Raw genomic sequence first — 16,244 nt, 5'->3', positions numbered from 1 at the left:
TGGGCTCCCCAGTGCAAGGCAGACAGGGACATACTGAAGCAGGTCCAGCAAACGGCTATGAAGATCATTAACAGCTCGGAGCATCTTTCATACAAGAAGTGGTTGAGAGAGCTGGGACTGTTTAGCCTGGAGGAGAGGAGGCTCAGGGGCATCGTACCAATGTGTGTAAATATCTGATGGAGAAAAATAAAGAAGACGGAGACAGGGTCTTCTCAATGGTGACTGGACAAGGGGCAATGGGCACAAGCTGAAATACAGGAAATTCCATTTAAACTTCAGTAAAATAGTTTTCACTGTGAAGGCAGCCAAATGCTGGAAGAGGTGCTCAGGGAGGCTGTGGAGCCTCCATCTGTGGAGATATTCAAAACCTAACTGGACACAGCCCTGAGCAAGTTGACTGTGCTTTGAGAAAGGAGGGGTGGACTTGGTAGTCTCCAGAGGTCCCTTCCAACTTCAGCAGGGCCATGATTCGGTGTGACACAAACTCCATGAGGTTGGTGCAAGTTTTCTGGCTGATCTCTGCCTCCTTTCTTCCCAGCTGTGTTTTGAGAACTGAGCACTGAGGTTTGTGCTTGTGACAACATCTTTTATGTATTTTACAGAAAGGAAAATATCATGAGGGCCACCTGACACAAGAAACAAATTACCTTCTGACCCCTGGCAGAGCGCGTTCATTAATGTGTACCCAAAGGTTTACCGAACTTGGCAAGTTTCAAGGCTTGCCTGTAGCACAACACAAATGACTGGTCGATCATGCTTTCTGCTTTGTGGGGTTTTTTTCCCCAACTGCACTACTGGTGGTAGCTATGCTTGGGCCTGAATATATTTGCAAGGAAAAAAAATCAGAAGATCTGAAGCTTGCACGCTTCAAACTATGGTCAGACCAATTCCCTCACAAGGCAATGAACTTTCCTCCACGCTTGCTTCTATAAAAGACTCTGAAGAAGAGGTGTGCAGGCTGCATCTTTGTTCTGTTGTATATGAATGGTTAAAGGACTAGCACAAACATATTTTGACCAAGAGAAAGTTAATACAGTTGTCAGGCTTTCACTAAACAAACAAAACAAAACCAAAAAGGGCCACCTATTGCAGTTTTATGAGCTCTGTGGCAAACCAGCAGTTTGCTCCAGGTTATGTGGAAAAGAAGGCTTACACTGAATGAATGACACTTACCAAAACAGTATTTTTATCCTATTTAGCTTATCAGCTCTTCACATTCTCAGTTCATTCTCTCATGTGCTGTGTTTTCCTTTTCCCTTCTTTGTTTTCCTTCTCCTACCTCCTCCCCACTTTCGTCCTAAGGTTTTCTCTATCTTTTCAGTTGTCCTCGCCTTCCCCATGTTCTCCGGTCCCCCTTGCTCTGAGCTCCATATATCCTCTTAAGACCTCCTCTACTGCCCTTAATGGGAGCATGGAAAAGGCTAAGACTATGGATCACATCTGCAGAAGCTTGCCGTCTTTTGTGGAGACAGCTTGGTTTGCATTTCTGTGCTATTAGATGCGCTGCCAATATTTGTGTTTTAGGCACACAGGGTTTGCAGTGGAGCTTGAAACATCTAGCCAATATGGTGCTAATGACTGTCTGCAATGACTTGCTGATCAAAACCAGTCTGGCTCCTTTGTTTAAAGCAGGACCTTTGCTTTTGGTTTGACACACCTAATCAGATCAGATAGTAAGGTTTACCTGTTACCTACTTGATGCCATTGTTTTGCCTTGAGTGCCTATTTCTAGGCCTACTTCTAGTGCCTATTTCCAGCCGCTTCAGGTGCCCCTCCCAAAAATGACATTCAGACACCAGCCAGTTGTTTATCATTCCTGCGAGTGAGCCTTCAGCTCACATCGCAAACCGCCACGGTGCCACCTTAAAATTTCTGCTGGCAGTGACCAGCCATGAGCCAGCAGGATGTGCTAGGCAATGACCATTTCTTGGATGGTCCTTAGCAAAGGTATGAATCATCCCTGGCTTCTCTGGTGTGGGGAGAGGAAGCAAATGGTAAGGAAAACCGTAGCTATAGGGTGGCACTGTGGATCTGGAGCAATGCAAATCCATCTTCATTCAAATCCATTAAGAATGAATTTATTTGCAAAGGATCAGCAAAAGTGCCTCTCTGATGTGGAGCAATGCCAGTAAAACTTTTTTTAAGCCTTATGACAAGATGTTGTGTTAGTTAGATGTTTGTATGTCAATAGGCTGGTTCCTGGTGGAAGCTGAGGATGTTGTATTCCTGCACGTCACGGTGTAACACAGCATCTTGACCTCTGAGTCAGTGTGTGCTAACGGGCAGATCTTGACACCATCCTCCGTGATGTTTGCAGCACCTGCAGCTTCTACTTAATTCATTGTTTGGTGTTGCTGACATAATTGCTGACTTCACAGCTCACAGAAGTCAGGCCGACCAGAGTCTTTCATGCTTTAACTGGATTAGAAGCCAGCAGCTGACTCAGAAGCCAGTGAGAAAGACAGTCCTACTGGCTACTTTAGTTTTATGCCTCCTGTGGCTATGCAATGATTTATTCATGTGCATCAAAGCTTCAGTCTTGCAGTTGTGGGTGCCAGAATGGTGGGTTTGTGGTAGCTGCGGTGCCCACAAATTAAGTGAGACACGGTTTGCAGGACAAGGCAGTATACTTTAACAGAGGAGTGGGATATTGCAAGAGAGCAAAGCAAAGCAGACCACAAGCCCATTAGAGTGTGCTTGGCTTTTGCTCTGTTCTGCAACTTCAGTGTCATCTCTCCTTTCTTTTATACCATTTCTGTTATTCATTTGGGGGGGAGTCCAATATTGGACCCATATTAGTTGGCTACTATATGATCTCTAAGGTGATGCCTAATAGTAGTGGTAAAACTGAAAACATGAATATATCCACATTGCTTTCCTTTCGTTCCTTAAGTGAAGTTAAAAGGATACCTTGGTAAACCTCTCTTTTTTTATTTTTCCTTTTTTTTTCCCTTTTTTTCTTTTTGTCACTAGACTCAACTTGAGCAGCTGCCTGGCTCCTAATCCTGGGATCATCTCTGCCACCCCTTCTTTTGGGCTGACACAAGTACTGCTTGGCTTCTTGGTAGAGGAACTGATACAGCTAGGACGTGGAAAAATCTAGCAGGAGTAGGAATGGAAGGGCTGGGAGGCTGCTGGTTTAGGCTGGCTTTTGCAGCACTGCTGCCAGACATCGAGCCATGAGCTAGGCCTAAGACTTGCCCTCCCTTCTCTTCAAAATATCCTGCTTGTGGACCTGCTGCCAGGGAATTTAATTCAGGCCTCTAGACCACCGCCCTAGCATTTGCGCAGATGCCTGGTTTGCAATAGCAGGCTTGAGCCCTGCAGTGAAAATTATGAGGCACAGCACTGTATCTTGCTTTTCTTGGACCCACTCTCACAACTGTGCTCCCGGGAACTCTTTCACAATTTCTGCAGCCTGGCACATCGTGCTACCGGACATTTTTGGCTTCTGCGCACACCTCCGATGTTGCAGGTACACACAGAGCATACATCTCCCTAGGGATGGGGGATTTTTGGAAGTATTTGGGTGTGTTCAGCTGAAAGAGAAATAGCGTGAACCCTGCAAGTTATTCACAACAGGGAACAGACCTTGAGGCCACGCACGTCGTGTAAGCCTGAAACTGCAGCTCCTGCTGATGTTGGCTGGCTCTGGGGAATGCATGGCCACAGGGTCTCCGTCTACAGCAGCTCTGCTCATCACCCCATGCTGAGCACTGACTGCGCCAGCTCAGCCTGATCTGCAGCCCTTTCTGCTGACTTGGATCAGGCCCTGGGAGCTAAGTAGTGTCTCAGCTGCTGTATTAACTTCACGGTGCTTGCTCTGTGGGGTGGAAAACGAGCACCTGACGGTGCATACTGGACGTGAAGAAACAGTGTGTCTTAGGAAGATGAAAGTTTGGGAAGAAACTCTCAGCTCTCACTCCCAACAGATGCTTTAAAACCCTGTGGGAGAAAGTTCCACTTAATTTGAGACTTAACAAGCACCAGGCCTCTCAGCTCATACATCCCATTGCAAGCCCAACTACTATGCTGTACAGCCACATAGCAAGAGTACTCCATGTCTTGCATAACTGCCTCTTTGCATTAATAGACCAGTTAAACAAATCCCGATGATGAGTCCAAGATTCGTCCTAGGCTTAGACAACAGCAAGCAAGGGGTGAAGCCATAGTGATGTCTCTTCCCTCCACTGAAAGAAGGTGCAGAAGTGCTCCTCCAAATGTCCTCTCCTTCCTACCTCACGTATGGAGTGACAAAAGAGGAATGCATCCTCCTTCTCTCACTCATTTTTAGTATTTTGAACATCTGAGGTGCTAGGGAATGAAGGAAAAATATTGCAGTATCTAGAACAGGCACAGAAGTTTGCAGGGTCATGGAGCTGCTCATACAGCATCATACAGTATATAAAAATGTCCTTAATGTTAGGAGTACACAAAGGCTGAGGAAAGGGGACTGATGATTTTCATTCACAGGCATGAATCCTAATCCCAAAGTGATGACAGCCTGTGCAGATGTACTTGTCATGACTTCAGAGCTTTGTCCAGTGGGGTCCTGAGCCCTTCCAAGAATGGAGACTGCACGGCCTCCCTGCACAGCCTGTTCCCGTGCTTGTTTCACTGTCCTCAAAGTCAAAAGTCTGCAGTTGCACATGCCTTAAATTTTACAGGGATATTTTGGCTCCTTGGGCGAGGCATATAAAAGCCTTTAGGAGCTCAATAAGCAGAAAGGCATCCAGTGGGTTGTCTAAGCAAGTCAAACTGACTTCAATGGAAAGTCTGACTTACTTGGAAATCCCGTTAGAGAGAGCAAGTTCTTTACGTGCCTCGTCACGGTCAGCTTCTGAGTGAGCGACTGAACAGAACTGAAAACTTTGCTCCGCTGTTCATACTGATTCAGAAAGGCAGCTACAAGTTGCACTGGGAAAGAGTTTACTTTTTTCCCCACCCTTGTCATAACTGTAGAAAACAAGGAGGTACAGACGTGCGTTACTCAGAGAGCAAGCTCCCTCTATGGAGATGCACCGCAGTTGCTGAACTGAATCACTATTGTTACTGTTGTGCTCAGGAGCCTAACTCTCCTTAAAGTCCTTCTTACCAGCCACCTCCTCCAGTTTTTCATCTCTCCCTGTCTTTTACTGCTATTCCAAAGTACTGCTAATACTGTTAGGGCACATTCATTCAGATGCATTTCTTGAGCCTGGCTGCCAGAAGTTGTTCTGTTCCCTTTTTTCATTCCACATCACTTTGCAAACGGTGATTAACTGTAATGTTCTTTCTTAAAAAAAAAAAGAAGAGGCTGATGAGGCAGGTGTTGCACCCCAATGAAAACAAGTTAATTGACTTCCAGAAAAACATAACATGGAGTAGCATTCATGAAAAAAAACAACCCTCTAAATCATGGCTGGACAGAAAGTGAGGTCTCTCAACAGACTAACCAGCTGTTTTTTCTGGGTTCTTACTGCAAATTACCTGTTTAGGTAATAAAACCCAGTTTTAAAATACCTATATTTGTTCAGGCTCAGAGTACACTAGCCCTTTTATAGACATAGTTTCAAACTGCTTAGCTTACTGCTTCTGCTGTTGAGTGATATTTTGCCATTTGCCTGCAGAGTCTGAACAATGAAAAGTAATCTTGTTTGTACTCTGTGCTACTTTAAATATTCACAGAAAATGGTGAGAATGCCTTTATTTTATTTGGGATGTTTCAATCTGGGGAATATTCAGCTTGATAAAACAAAGGGGGCTGGTTCCAGACCTCTCAAGTTGGACACCCTAAAACTCCCTCTTTAAAAGAATGACTCTCTCCAAAATACTTCTCTCTTCAGCTACTACCATGGCAGCAAGTTAGCCAAGCCCTCTTCTTCTCCCCTCCCCAAAAAACTGAACAGGATTTCCACAAAAGTTCTGCTCTGGAGGTAAATTCTCGGTGCCTTTCTGCAGGGATCTGCGTTATTAGGTGTTGGCAGCTATAAATGCAGAATAAGCTGACTGAGGCAGATCCTGCCTGTTCAGAACCTTCCCTGGGGGTTACCAGCCATGCTTCAGGACATCTAAATATGATGCGTTGTCATTTCTGAACTGCTGCAGTTTGCAACCCAGTTTGTTAAAAGACCCTGAAATTAGCAATGGTTTAATAAAGTTGGTGGTAAATTGCTGTTATTCAAGAGGTACTTTTTGAGCCATCATCGCTTGTTCAGAAGAGAGACAGGAGAGCAGAACACACTCTCCTTAGATTCAGGCATCCCGATTTATACTGCCTCCGGGCTGCTGACTAGGTCACTCAACAGTGTTGCTAAAATGCTGCATAAATACAACCGTCATAGCTACAGGAAGAAGCATTCATAGTTTTGCTTCCTTGCTTTGTTTTTTACACAATGACCGATACCCGTAACTGGTTCCTTCTGTTTGCCATACTAAAATATTCCCGAGCACTGATTTTTCTCTGTGGCACGCCTAGTCTGTTGAGATTTTGTGTGCTTGAAAGGGTTATGTAGCCTTGGAAGGGAAAATCTGCTGAGCTATTTGATGGCCTCCCTCTAGTGGCTGTTATTGGGGAATAAAAATAGGGCTGTGAGGAAGTGAACCCCAAGGTTAAGTACGTGCATTAACCATTATATGAAGATGAAAGGAAGTAAACTTGGGAAGAAGGCTTCTGCCATATCAAAATATGACCCAATTACTGAGTTACTGCCAAAGCTCAAGTTACTGTTCTTTCAGTCCTGAAAATATTTATATTGCTACTTCCTTCCCCGCTTTCCCTCTCTCCCGCTGCGTCCTTACATATGATGATCTAAGGACACTGGTGGGCCAAAATCTGTGTGTACAGTTTTTTAATTTTTTCCAGTTCTGTTAGCTGGCCAAGTAAGACAAATATGCAAGCCCCTGTTTTTCAGACATGGAGAAGGGCTCCTGTGCCTGAAAGCCTATCTGATTTTTCTAACCACACCCATTGATCTAGTAGAAGATGCTGTTTTCTCTTACAAACCTTGTCCCGACAGATATTTAAAGGGCAGGTAAGATCTGGGAAGTGCAGTATCTTTATTCCATTTCCAGTACTTTTCTGTCAGTTCTCTGCACTAAATATCAGTATCTTTGACAAAACGGTATCTGTATGTATAGCCAGCAGTTGGGTTCCTGCTTTTAAGATCTTGCTGGCTGTGTCTCATTACCTTTTTGCTTACCAAATGTGCACACTTGTCTTTTAGACACGCAAAGCGCCAGGGATGCTTGACTCTGTTTATATTTTTATAGAAAAAGATAGCAATGACAGTGTACCAAGACAAAAGTTGGGGCTGGAAAACAGCCCATTAAAAATGGCAAAAGTGCAAAGCTCCTCCAGCTGCAAGAGGAGCTTTGCCCTGGTGTCTCTTTTTGGATCTCTCGCGCTTTGGTCTCCGGGTGCTAAGTGGAAGGTGAGATTTGCAGGCAGAGTGAGACAAGCTGACCCAAGCTGCATCTACAGAACATCCTAAAGAAACCCATCTCATGAGTTTATGCTTCTGGCACAGCAGAAATTAAGATTGCTGCTGCTATTCTCTTGACCGCTTTTATTGATGTTGTAGCCTGGGGTTTTGCTAGCTAAAAATACCAGTTGGGTTCCACCTGGACCTCACTCTGGGACAAGGTTCTCTGCCGATGTCTCAGCTCCAGGCACTCCACAGTCAGGGGGTATGTTTTAAGCTCAAACTTATTCGCAAACATACAGGTGGAGTTAAAAAGCCACTTGAGGTCACCTGTTCCATATACACAAATGCCTCTGACGTAATGGCCTGCCAAAAGAAAAAGAAGAAAAGCAATGTCAGAATCAAGGATCCAAATCATTCTTTTTGAGAAGTTTTATCTGCAAAGCCACTATAAATAATTTCCTACACAACAAACATGCTAAAAGACCTAGTGGACATGCAATGGGAATAAGTATGAATAATGGGATGAAATGAAGAAAGTTACTTCAGAATAATTAATGAGCAAAACAAGGCGATAGCACAGAAAAGAAGTGTTACAACTTGAGACTCTTTCTCAGACAAGGCTGAAACACAGCAAAGGGGAATTTCCTTCTGTCAGTGAAGAGGAACCGATACTTTTACTCATACTAGATTTTCCACTAAATAATTCTGGGTGATATTGGTGTAATTTCACTGGTTTCAATGTTGTTATGCCAATGTGAAACTGCTGTAACTGAAGCTGACTGAAGTTCTCAAAATTTTTCTCCTCAACACAAATAACTATGTTATGGATTAAGAATTCTTGAAATAAAATGTGTATCATTAGCATTTTGGCATTCCCTTTCTCATCCCACTTGGGTATGTCAGAAGTAGTAGCAGTACACAATGGACAAACCAGTGACTGAAAAATTAAATGTGCCATACAGAAGATTATCTACTGCTAATGTCACGTCATGAAGTAATGTGACATAGGAAAACTCAAAGCTCAACCATCATCAACAGCCCGCAGCTCCTTAGCTGTGGCTCTAGCAGGCATCGGTGCCCAACTGAGAGCTGGGATTTGTCCAAGTTCACACAGGACACCTGCCCTGCACACTGCTGCTGGCTCTAGCACATCTGCGTCCCAGCGTGGGACATACACGTGGGCTATTCCCACCCACCTGCAAGAAAATTCCCCCCAAGGCCTTCAAGAAGATAGTCAGCTAACTCATGTGAGCCCTAAGCGCTGCCAAATATCCCCCTTTCCAAGGCTGATATATGCTATAAAATTCCTGATGAAGAAGCAACTGCTCCAGCTTTCTCACTGTTTATGTGGCTGCTATTATTCACATATGGACTATGAAGGACATGACTCCTTTTTAATCTCTTCTCTCCAATGAAGTGCTGTCTAAAGACTGTCTAACACTATGATTAGAGGCTGTAGGAGTACAGGAACAACAGTCGAGTGTTTTTCACTATATGAACAGGAAGAAGAAATGGAGAAAAATGTACATATTACCATGACAACCTCCATGTCTGTCTTCCATATCAATCCACTTCACTGCTTTCAGGTCACCTTCCCATGATGCGTTGGGCATGGAGCCCGGGACGCCTGCAATTAGGTAACAGAAAATCAAATAATTAGTCCTTTTAACAGCTCTGTGTTCAGGTTTATGTCCACTCTCTGAGACCTTGCTCCACAGAACTGGGATGAAATACTTAGAAATATGCATCAACAGATGCCAATGTTTCTTCATTGAAAGCAGCCATCATGACGTAAAACAGATGTTAGCCCAAGAGACCTAAACATTTCACTTGAGAAATAAAAATCCCTCTTTTGCAACAGCCTCAGTATGATACTGCATGCATGTACGATCACTCATGTAACCTTCCCAACCAGCACTGCCAAAGGCTATTTGAACACTGGGCCACCGACACATAATACCTTTATATTAATTTAGTGGTAAATCCTGTCTTTTTTTTTTTAAAGAAAAGAGACTAACAGAACAAATTCAAGCATGGTATAACTGGATGGAGCTGTTGAAACTCAATTATAGCCTATAATGTTATATAATAATACATATAAGTCTAGGCAGATCACAGGACCTATCTAGGAGATAAACTGGTAAGAGGCCCTCTCCTCATCAGTAAATTATCAAGTCCTGCTATAACCTGGCAAACATCCATTTTAAGTAATTAAGGGGGAAATGCTGAACATTCAGTGGTTGGTATTTGCTGAAGAGTAAACAGGCAACATGTAGGCAACTGCTGTCAGTCAAGGGAATTTCAGTATCTTCAGCACAAGGCAATAACCATAACAGACCATTGCCATGGGATGAAGTCTTTGCCTTTGAAAGCAAGAGCTGATCAGGAAAGTAGAGCTAGGGAAACCTCCGTGCCTGATCTGTACTGCACTATCATATTCAATTCGGTGAAAGACATTTATTGAAGTCCTTCCTAAAACTGTCTTCAGAATATGGAAAAAAAAAAAAAGCAAAGGTAAAAAATAATAAAAGCTTTCTATGAACTCCTCCCTTTCAGCAAATTTTATCTTTCTTATTGGCTCAATCAGTTGTTGAAGAACAAAACGATATGGACTGTGTAATTGCCACTCGATATACAAACCTTTTCACTAAGAAAAGCTGGAAAAGCCCCAATTTCTCACTATAGCACAAACACTTGTATACAACTTATTTGCCCGCTTGGAAAAAAATAACCATCTTTTATTCTTTCCTGCCTAGCAAGCAATGACCGATGCTGTACCTGAGCTATCAAAAGGCAGAACAGGCAACGTGTGGGGAGCCAACATGCATGCCAGCAGGTGCAAAAACACAGACGTTATTTCTGCTTTCTCCTGACAAAGCTGAAAGCAAAGGAAAAGCCTGACTTTCTCAAATGCAAAGAATTACTGCAGCGTTACCGCTGGGGAGTACCTGGGACTCAAGCTTTTTAACAACTGCAGCAGAAGCGCCAGCACTGACTGGTGCCGGTGACCGGGGAGGAGAGGATTTGTACCAACCCAGCCGCTCCCTGCGCTCCCCGACGCAGCGGGAGGCTGGAGCCGAGGGGGTGACAAGGCACGCTGCAGCATCGCTGCTCTGTGCCACTCATGCACCACTGAAGCTTAGCCCCTATCCCAGAGCCCCCCGTAGCAGATAGCCCTCCTCGGTAGCAAAACTCTGCGATTTTTGTCAATCTCTGTTGTACACACAGGGGGTGGGGAGTCCGATAGTGATAACAGTGTCAAGTATTATTACTATGAATACATACTAATAACCCATGGTAACAGCCTAATCATAGCTGGTGCAAAAGTTAAGCTGTTTTAACAGATAAACATGTTCAAGGGTTTTTTTTCCAGATTTTTAGTAGGGATATTTAAAGCCTGTTACTCCTACTTCCTCCCGTTTTCCTTCTGAAGGAAACACTTGTACGAGTGGCAGGGGGGGAACCATGCAGCTTTTTATGAAAACATCTTCATAACGCTTGCATTATTATCTGTCGTTTGTACTAACTCTGTATACTGAAAAGATAGCCATTTTCCTTGATTTACAATGAGATGAGAACAAAGCCTTTTAGAGCTTGTATGAAATGCATAATAGCACTGGTTAGGAGTTGTGGGACCTGTGCAAAGACAGGGAACCTAAGCCCTTCAAATATGATTTTAACTAAAATAAAAGTGACATTTTAATTTCCAGTTCTGACCTCTCTCTTTCTTTAAGGCTAATTATCCCTTCTTCCTGATTTTCATAACTTCATTTAAAATGTGTATTAATATATGCTATTTATTTTGCTGGTTAACCACAACCCTAACCGGGGTGATTTGCCAGCAGTTCTGTAAAGCACAATTTCAGCTGGTGATTGCAGCACACGCAGGAAGCCCTCGGTGCCGAAACAGTAGCTGAGAGTGTGTCATCATCCTAACCTTGGTGTTTTGTAAAAGATAAAGGTGAAAGCAAAGTAAGATTTTGTTACTATTTTTTTTTCCCGTTCCTTTCCTAGATGGCAACAAGTAAAGTACCTCTACAGTTACCATAACCCAACAACTATTTTGCTTGTGAGCTTGAAGAGAAGCGCAGTGAAGGACAAATGAGACCCTAAAGGCACTGTATAATGTCGGGGGGGGTGGGGTTGGGGTTGGGTTTTTTTGAGAAATGGGATGGGAGAAAGGTTAAACGTAAGGGTTTTTTTCTGTTTGCTTGCTTTGCTCTGTGTTTCTAAGGATAGCTTGTTCCTGGTAAGTAAGGATGGTTGTTTGCAAATACCGAGTCATGACTTTTATCTCAGATGCAAAAAGACTGTATGAACCAACAGCAGAACCACCATACCACTTTGCCATAAACAGAGATATGTGGCAGCTATAACCAGAACTTCATGACTTTATTTCTCCCCCTCTGTATATTGGGCCATTATCAAATAAAATAACATGCCAAAAAGTGTGGTTTTGTCCTGGGGAAAATTCAGAAAACGTTACTCTTCTGCAGAAAGCATTAAGCTAAAGATAGCACTTTATAAAAGACAAAAAGAGGCAGTGATGGCAGGGGATAAACACTTTAAATGGCCTGGGACATGCATTACTATCCCAAATTAAAAACCTGTTCATAACAGATGGCAGTAAATGTAGTGTGCGGAAAGACTTGGAAAATGCTGACACAGTGGGAAAGCAGAAGGATGACTGACAAAACAGGAACAACCCCAGGACATCCACAAAAACACTGGAAGGCACTGCCTTCCAGGAATATAAAACTACTGACTTCACATTATTCACCATCCCCCAGATTGAGTAAACTAGACATTTTTGTAAGTTAATTAAAGAGTGGGCGAAAGTGTAGCTCAGCACTGCAAAAAAAATTTGATTTACCACATTTTCCGTTAAATATTTGTTTGAGCGACTGATTTCAGATTCAGAAGCTGTTCTGAGGTCCTGTTCTTATAAATGCAGTTTGTCTGAAAAGCAGTGCTGATGGTGAAAGTTAATATAAACTTTGGCATGAGTTGCTCACTCTACTTTCGTCCAGCTCTCGTCTCCCACTCCATCGAGGTTAGCAGAGTTTTGTCTCCGAAAACAAGGAGGGTGGAAGAGCCAGCTTGCGGGCAGCAGTACTGAGCACTGCCCTGGAAATGAGTTTGCTGCCACCAGGTCTTAGAAACAGCCACCAGCAGAACTGCACCGCTTGGGGGTGAAGGGTGTGAAGACAGGCACAAGTGACTAGAAAGACAGGCCAGCCCCTCTGATGCCTTTAATTTCATGTCTTCCCTTGGTGGTGGAGGTTTGGAGGCAGGAAAAACACTGCTTCAGAGCCTGGGCCTCATTCACAGGACAAAGGCAAGACAACCTGCTTCTCTGCGAAGCTATTCCTGTTTTTTTGCCATTGGAATTCCACTGAGAGTTGATCTGTATGCGTTGGCTCCAAAGGGTTGGCTCCAAAAGGCAGCCCACTCCCTTTCCTCCTTGCACGGCTACCATGTATTATGAAGACAAACACAGGCAGCTTACGCAAAATGAGTCACTGCGTTGGCATTTCTGTAACACACACATAAACCGATATTGGGCTGGAAATCTTGCAGCATAAAAGGCTGCCTGATTTCCCTTGACCTTCCAAGTCCCGTACCTGTGATTCCAGGATCAAACCAACGCACTGGTTAAAACCTAGCTGCCAACAGGCTAGTCTCTACCTGTCCCCTGAAGCAGCCTGTGCTTCCTTGTTGGCATCTCTCGCTAGGGAAGGGGACAACTTCTTTACACTTCTGTGCCACCAAGTGATCCAAGCTTTTCTCCTGCACTTTATAAGCTGGTGCACAGGAGTTTGTACTTCAGAAATCTGCCTGAAATGGTGTACACATCACCCTTGGGAATATTAATCTGCAAGACCTGATTGAAATCAACCATAACTTTTGCTGGACTTTGGGGCCATGTATTTATGTTTGGGAAACATGCAGGGCTTGGGCTGGGCCACGTATAGGCGGGCAAACGCATGCCCTCTCCCCTGCGAGTGCAGGCGTGCAGCCCACCAGTGTGTGAGAGGAAATTCACAACCCCTTTTGGTGGCTTTTGGAGAAGCAAGATGGTACAAGGAGGCACACATGGGACTAGTGAGACATATGGCCAAAGAGAGTGGATGCCAAGCTGCATCCCTGGGTCTTCATAGGGCAGGGCAGCTGCTGCTAAGCAGGAAGGCATGCAGCATCCCTCAACCCATCACACGGCAAAGCCCACCACCCCTGGGACCTCCCTTACCCAGTCACAGGTGCTGTTGCCCCCAGAAGACAGCTCAGCCAAATGGTTAAATGTCCAGGACATCAAACCCAAGAAGGCTCGGTACACCTTCCTCACTTGCCACTAGTGCTGCCAACACAGGCTGTCACCTGCCTGATTGTTTCTCCATGTGAAACAACAGGAGTGGCGACAAGCAACTGGTGGGCACCACCAAGCACCACACCTGGAAACACCTCCATGGAGAGGTGGGCCATGGTGGCCACCACAAAGAGCTGGCACCATGCAACAGCCACGTGGCAGCAGGTGCCGGGGCAGCAGATGCCTGGGGTGGGGACCCCCGTGCCCTCCCCGGACCTGATGTCCTACCTGGGATCCTGTTGAGCGTCACCCAGAAGTGCTCATCGGGGCTGTAGGTGTCCTCGGACCAGGCCAGCAGATCGATGGCACGCTGGTCACGCAGCACAAACTCCACGAAAGGCCGGGTGACAGCCACGTACGCGGAGCCGAAGTAGATGGTGATGTTGTGGGGCGGGGGCGCCTTGCGCAGCCGGGGGAAGACCAGCCCCGAGGCGTTGTGCCCGGCCCCCTCCCTGTGCACGTATTTGGTGCGGGCGGTGATGTGGGGGGGTGGCAGCACCCCAGGGGTGACGTTCTTCCCCCCGAGGCCCTTCAGCAGCCAGACGATCTCCCGGTTGGTCTTCAAGGGGAAGTCCTGGCCGCAGGTGTTGAGCAGGTAGCGCCAGGGCACAGCCGAGGCCAGCAGGTCTCTCATGCAGTGGAGGTCGGCCCGCAGGCGGGAGATGCCGCCGTAGACCACCCGCTCCGCCCGGGAGGCGAGGAAGGCGTTGGGGAAGCAGCCCACCAGGCGCCGCACCGCCTGCTGGAAGGGGGCCGGCGCCTTGGCGTCCACGTGGATGCAGTAGACGTTTTGCGGCATGTACACTGCCCTGAAGAGCCGCTCGAAGGTCTCGAACTCCTTGTGCAGGGTCATGATGTAGGCGACGGGGAAGGCGGCCTCCTCGGCCGAGAGGGCGCGGCTGATGTAGTGGCTGCGGGACACGTACATGCTGCAGGGCGCTTCCCCCGGCGCTGGTCGCAGCCACCTGCCCTGCAGGCGGGGGGCCCACCTGTCTGGCGGTGTGCCACACGCCCACTCCAGCGCCATGGCCTCCAGGGAGCTCCCACCACTTGCCACCCACTGCCTGCCATGCCTCAGCAGCATGGCAGCGCCCAGCAGCACCGTGGCGGCCACCAGCATCCCCACTGACCGCCGCCACCGCATGGCCCACACTGCCAGCCTTGGCCCACGCCTGGCCCGGCCGGCACCTCCCAGGCAGTCCCACGCCGAGAGGACACAAACGCAAGGCTGACCATGAAACACACTGCCGCAAGCCACCTCCCACGCTTGGGAAGGGCAGTCCTGCCACCGCCCACAGCTGGCCCAGCGCCGCAGGGTGCTCCCTGCGCCTGCCGCCTTCATGGCGCGTTTCCAGAGCGAGCCCCCAGGCTGGTGCTGGCAGTGCTGGGGGCAAGGGTACGTCCGCCCTGCAGTCTGGCCCTGCCTTCTGGTGGTGGCCACTGCACTTGCAACCCTCCTAGCTGCATGAGAAGTCCCACTCATGGACGCAGGGCTTCACTCCCATGTTCATCCAATCTATTTGAGTCCCTTCCAGGTTCTCCAACAGTAAATTAGGTTTGTTTGGGTTTTGGTTTTTTTTTTCAACTTTTGTCATCTTACAGAACTGCAATAGGGAGAAATCAAAGAGTTAAGCTGTCAGAGTTAGGAGGATGGAGAGAAGCTGATGAGCAAATGTGGGTAGGATGGACACGGTCACCTCTTAACCCTGTGCAGCAACAAGAATTTGTGTGACCAGGATCATAAGACAGCATGCAAAAACAATTTGCTCTGAAATCCTGGTTTGTCTGTTTTCTTGTTTGTCCTGTGAGACAAGTTCTCCCACCTGTCTACGTGAGGGAGGTGGCTGGTAAAGACATGGGGGAGTCCTCAGAAGAAGAGATTTTCTTTCAAGATGAAATTGAAACAATGGCGGAAAAAAACCACCACCCCTCCTTAAAAATGTACAAAGGCTCGATTTTGTATTTTGCCACCATAAATTTTCATTTCAGTGGGGTACGTGAATGCAAAAATGTGTGTGGAGGGGTGAGGGTTAACTAAAATAAACTCAAAATTGTCAAGCTTTAAAGCAGACCTCAGAACCCGCAGAGAAGGAAATAAAACTCAGGAAAAAAAGCAGCTTATTTAAAACTACTTCTTTCAAGACAGTGGTCTGGATTAAGGCAATGCATGCCATCTCCTTGAGCCATCAGGCTGCTGACAGTCATAAGAGAGCTAAACTGCACCTCCTGTGTTGAATCATCTGACGGATAATAAGGAAAGGGTCTCAGCTCTAGTAGCTTCATTTGACAGTATGTTTTGAAAGAGGTTTTTCTGAGCTGTTATTGACCCATAAGCTAACTCTAGTGTCTTTGGCAGGGTTGCAGTCCTGCATCAGAGGAGCTGAACTCTACAGGGCTGTTCAGGAAACACCAGCTTCCTGGAGCAGGAGTGAGCCGGACCTGTGGGGACGCGCTGGGTGCCGAGGACAGCC

The 16,244-nt window shown here is 46.3% G+C and overlaps 1 protein-coding gene across 1 annotated transcript; it reads right to left on the bottom strand.

Annotated features, from left to right (window-relative positions):
* Nucleotides 1-7,578: 7,578 nt before the first annotated feature.
* LOC140647013 (N-acetyllactosaminide beta-1,6-N-acetylglucosaminyl-transferase-like) lies at nucleotides 7,579-14,728 on the bottom strand. The gene is made up of 3 exons (XM_072851378.1): nucleotides 14,002-14,728; nucleotides 8,941-9,033; nucleotides 7,579-7,769 (listed from the first exon to the last, which is right to left on the bottom strand). Exons 1-3 carry the CDS (start codon nucleotides 14,699-14,701, stop codon nucleotides 7,579-7,581), a joined length of 984 nt encoding a protein of 327 aa, XP_072707479.1. The 5' UTR covers nucleotides 14,702-14,728.
* Nucleotides 14,729-16,244: the final 1,516 nt, after the last annotated feature.

Source organism: Ciconia boyciana, chromosome 2 (assembly GCF_034638445.1).
Source record: "Ciconia boyciana chromosome 2, ASM3463844v1, whole genome shotgun sequence".
NCBI lineage: Eukaryota > Metazoa > Chordata > Aves > Ciconiiformes > Ciconiidae > Ciconia > Ciconia boyciana.
Note: the sequence above shows the minus strand (reverse complement) of the source record. Positions and strands in the feature narration are given on the sequence as shown.

Bases quoted from the DNA above. Each gene is read 5' to 3' on its own strand.
- LOC140647013 (XM_072851378.1), bottom strand. From the start codon at position 14,701: ATGTACGTGTCCCGCAGCCACTACATCAGCCGCGCCCTCTCGGCCGAG. The intron at 9,034-14,001 runs GTAGGACATCAG...ACCTAATTGCAG, and splicing joins GACGCTCAACAGGATCCCAG to GCGTCCCGGGCTCCATGCCC. The intron at 7,770-8,940 runs GTAATATGTACA...TTCTTTTGGCAG, and splicing joins CAGACATGGAGGTTGTCATG to GCCATTACGTCAGAGGCATT.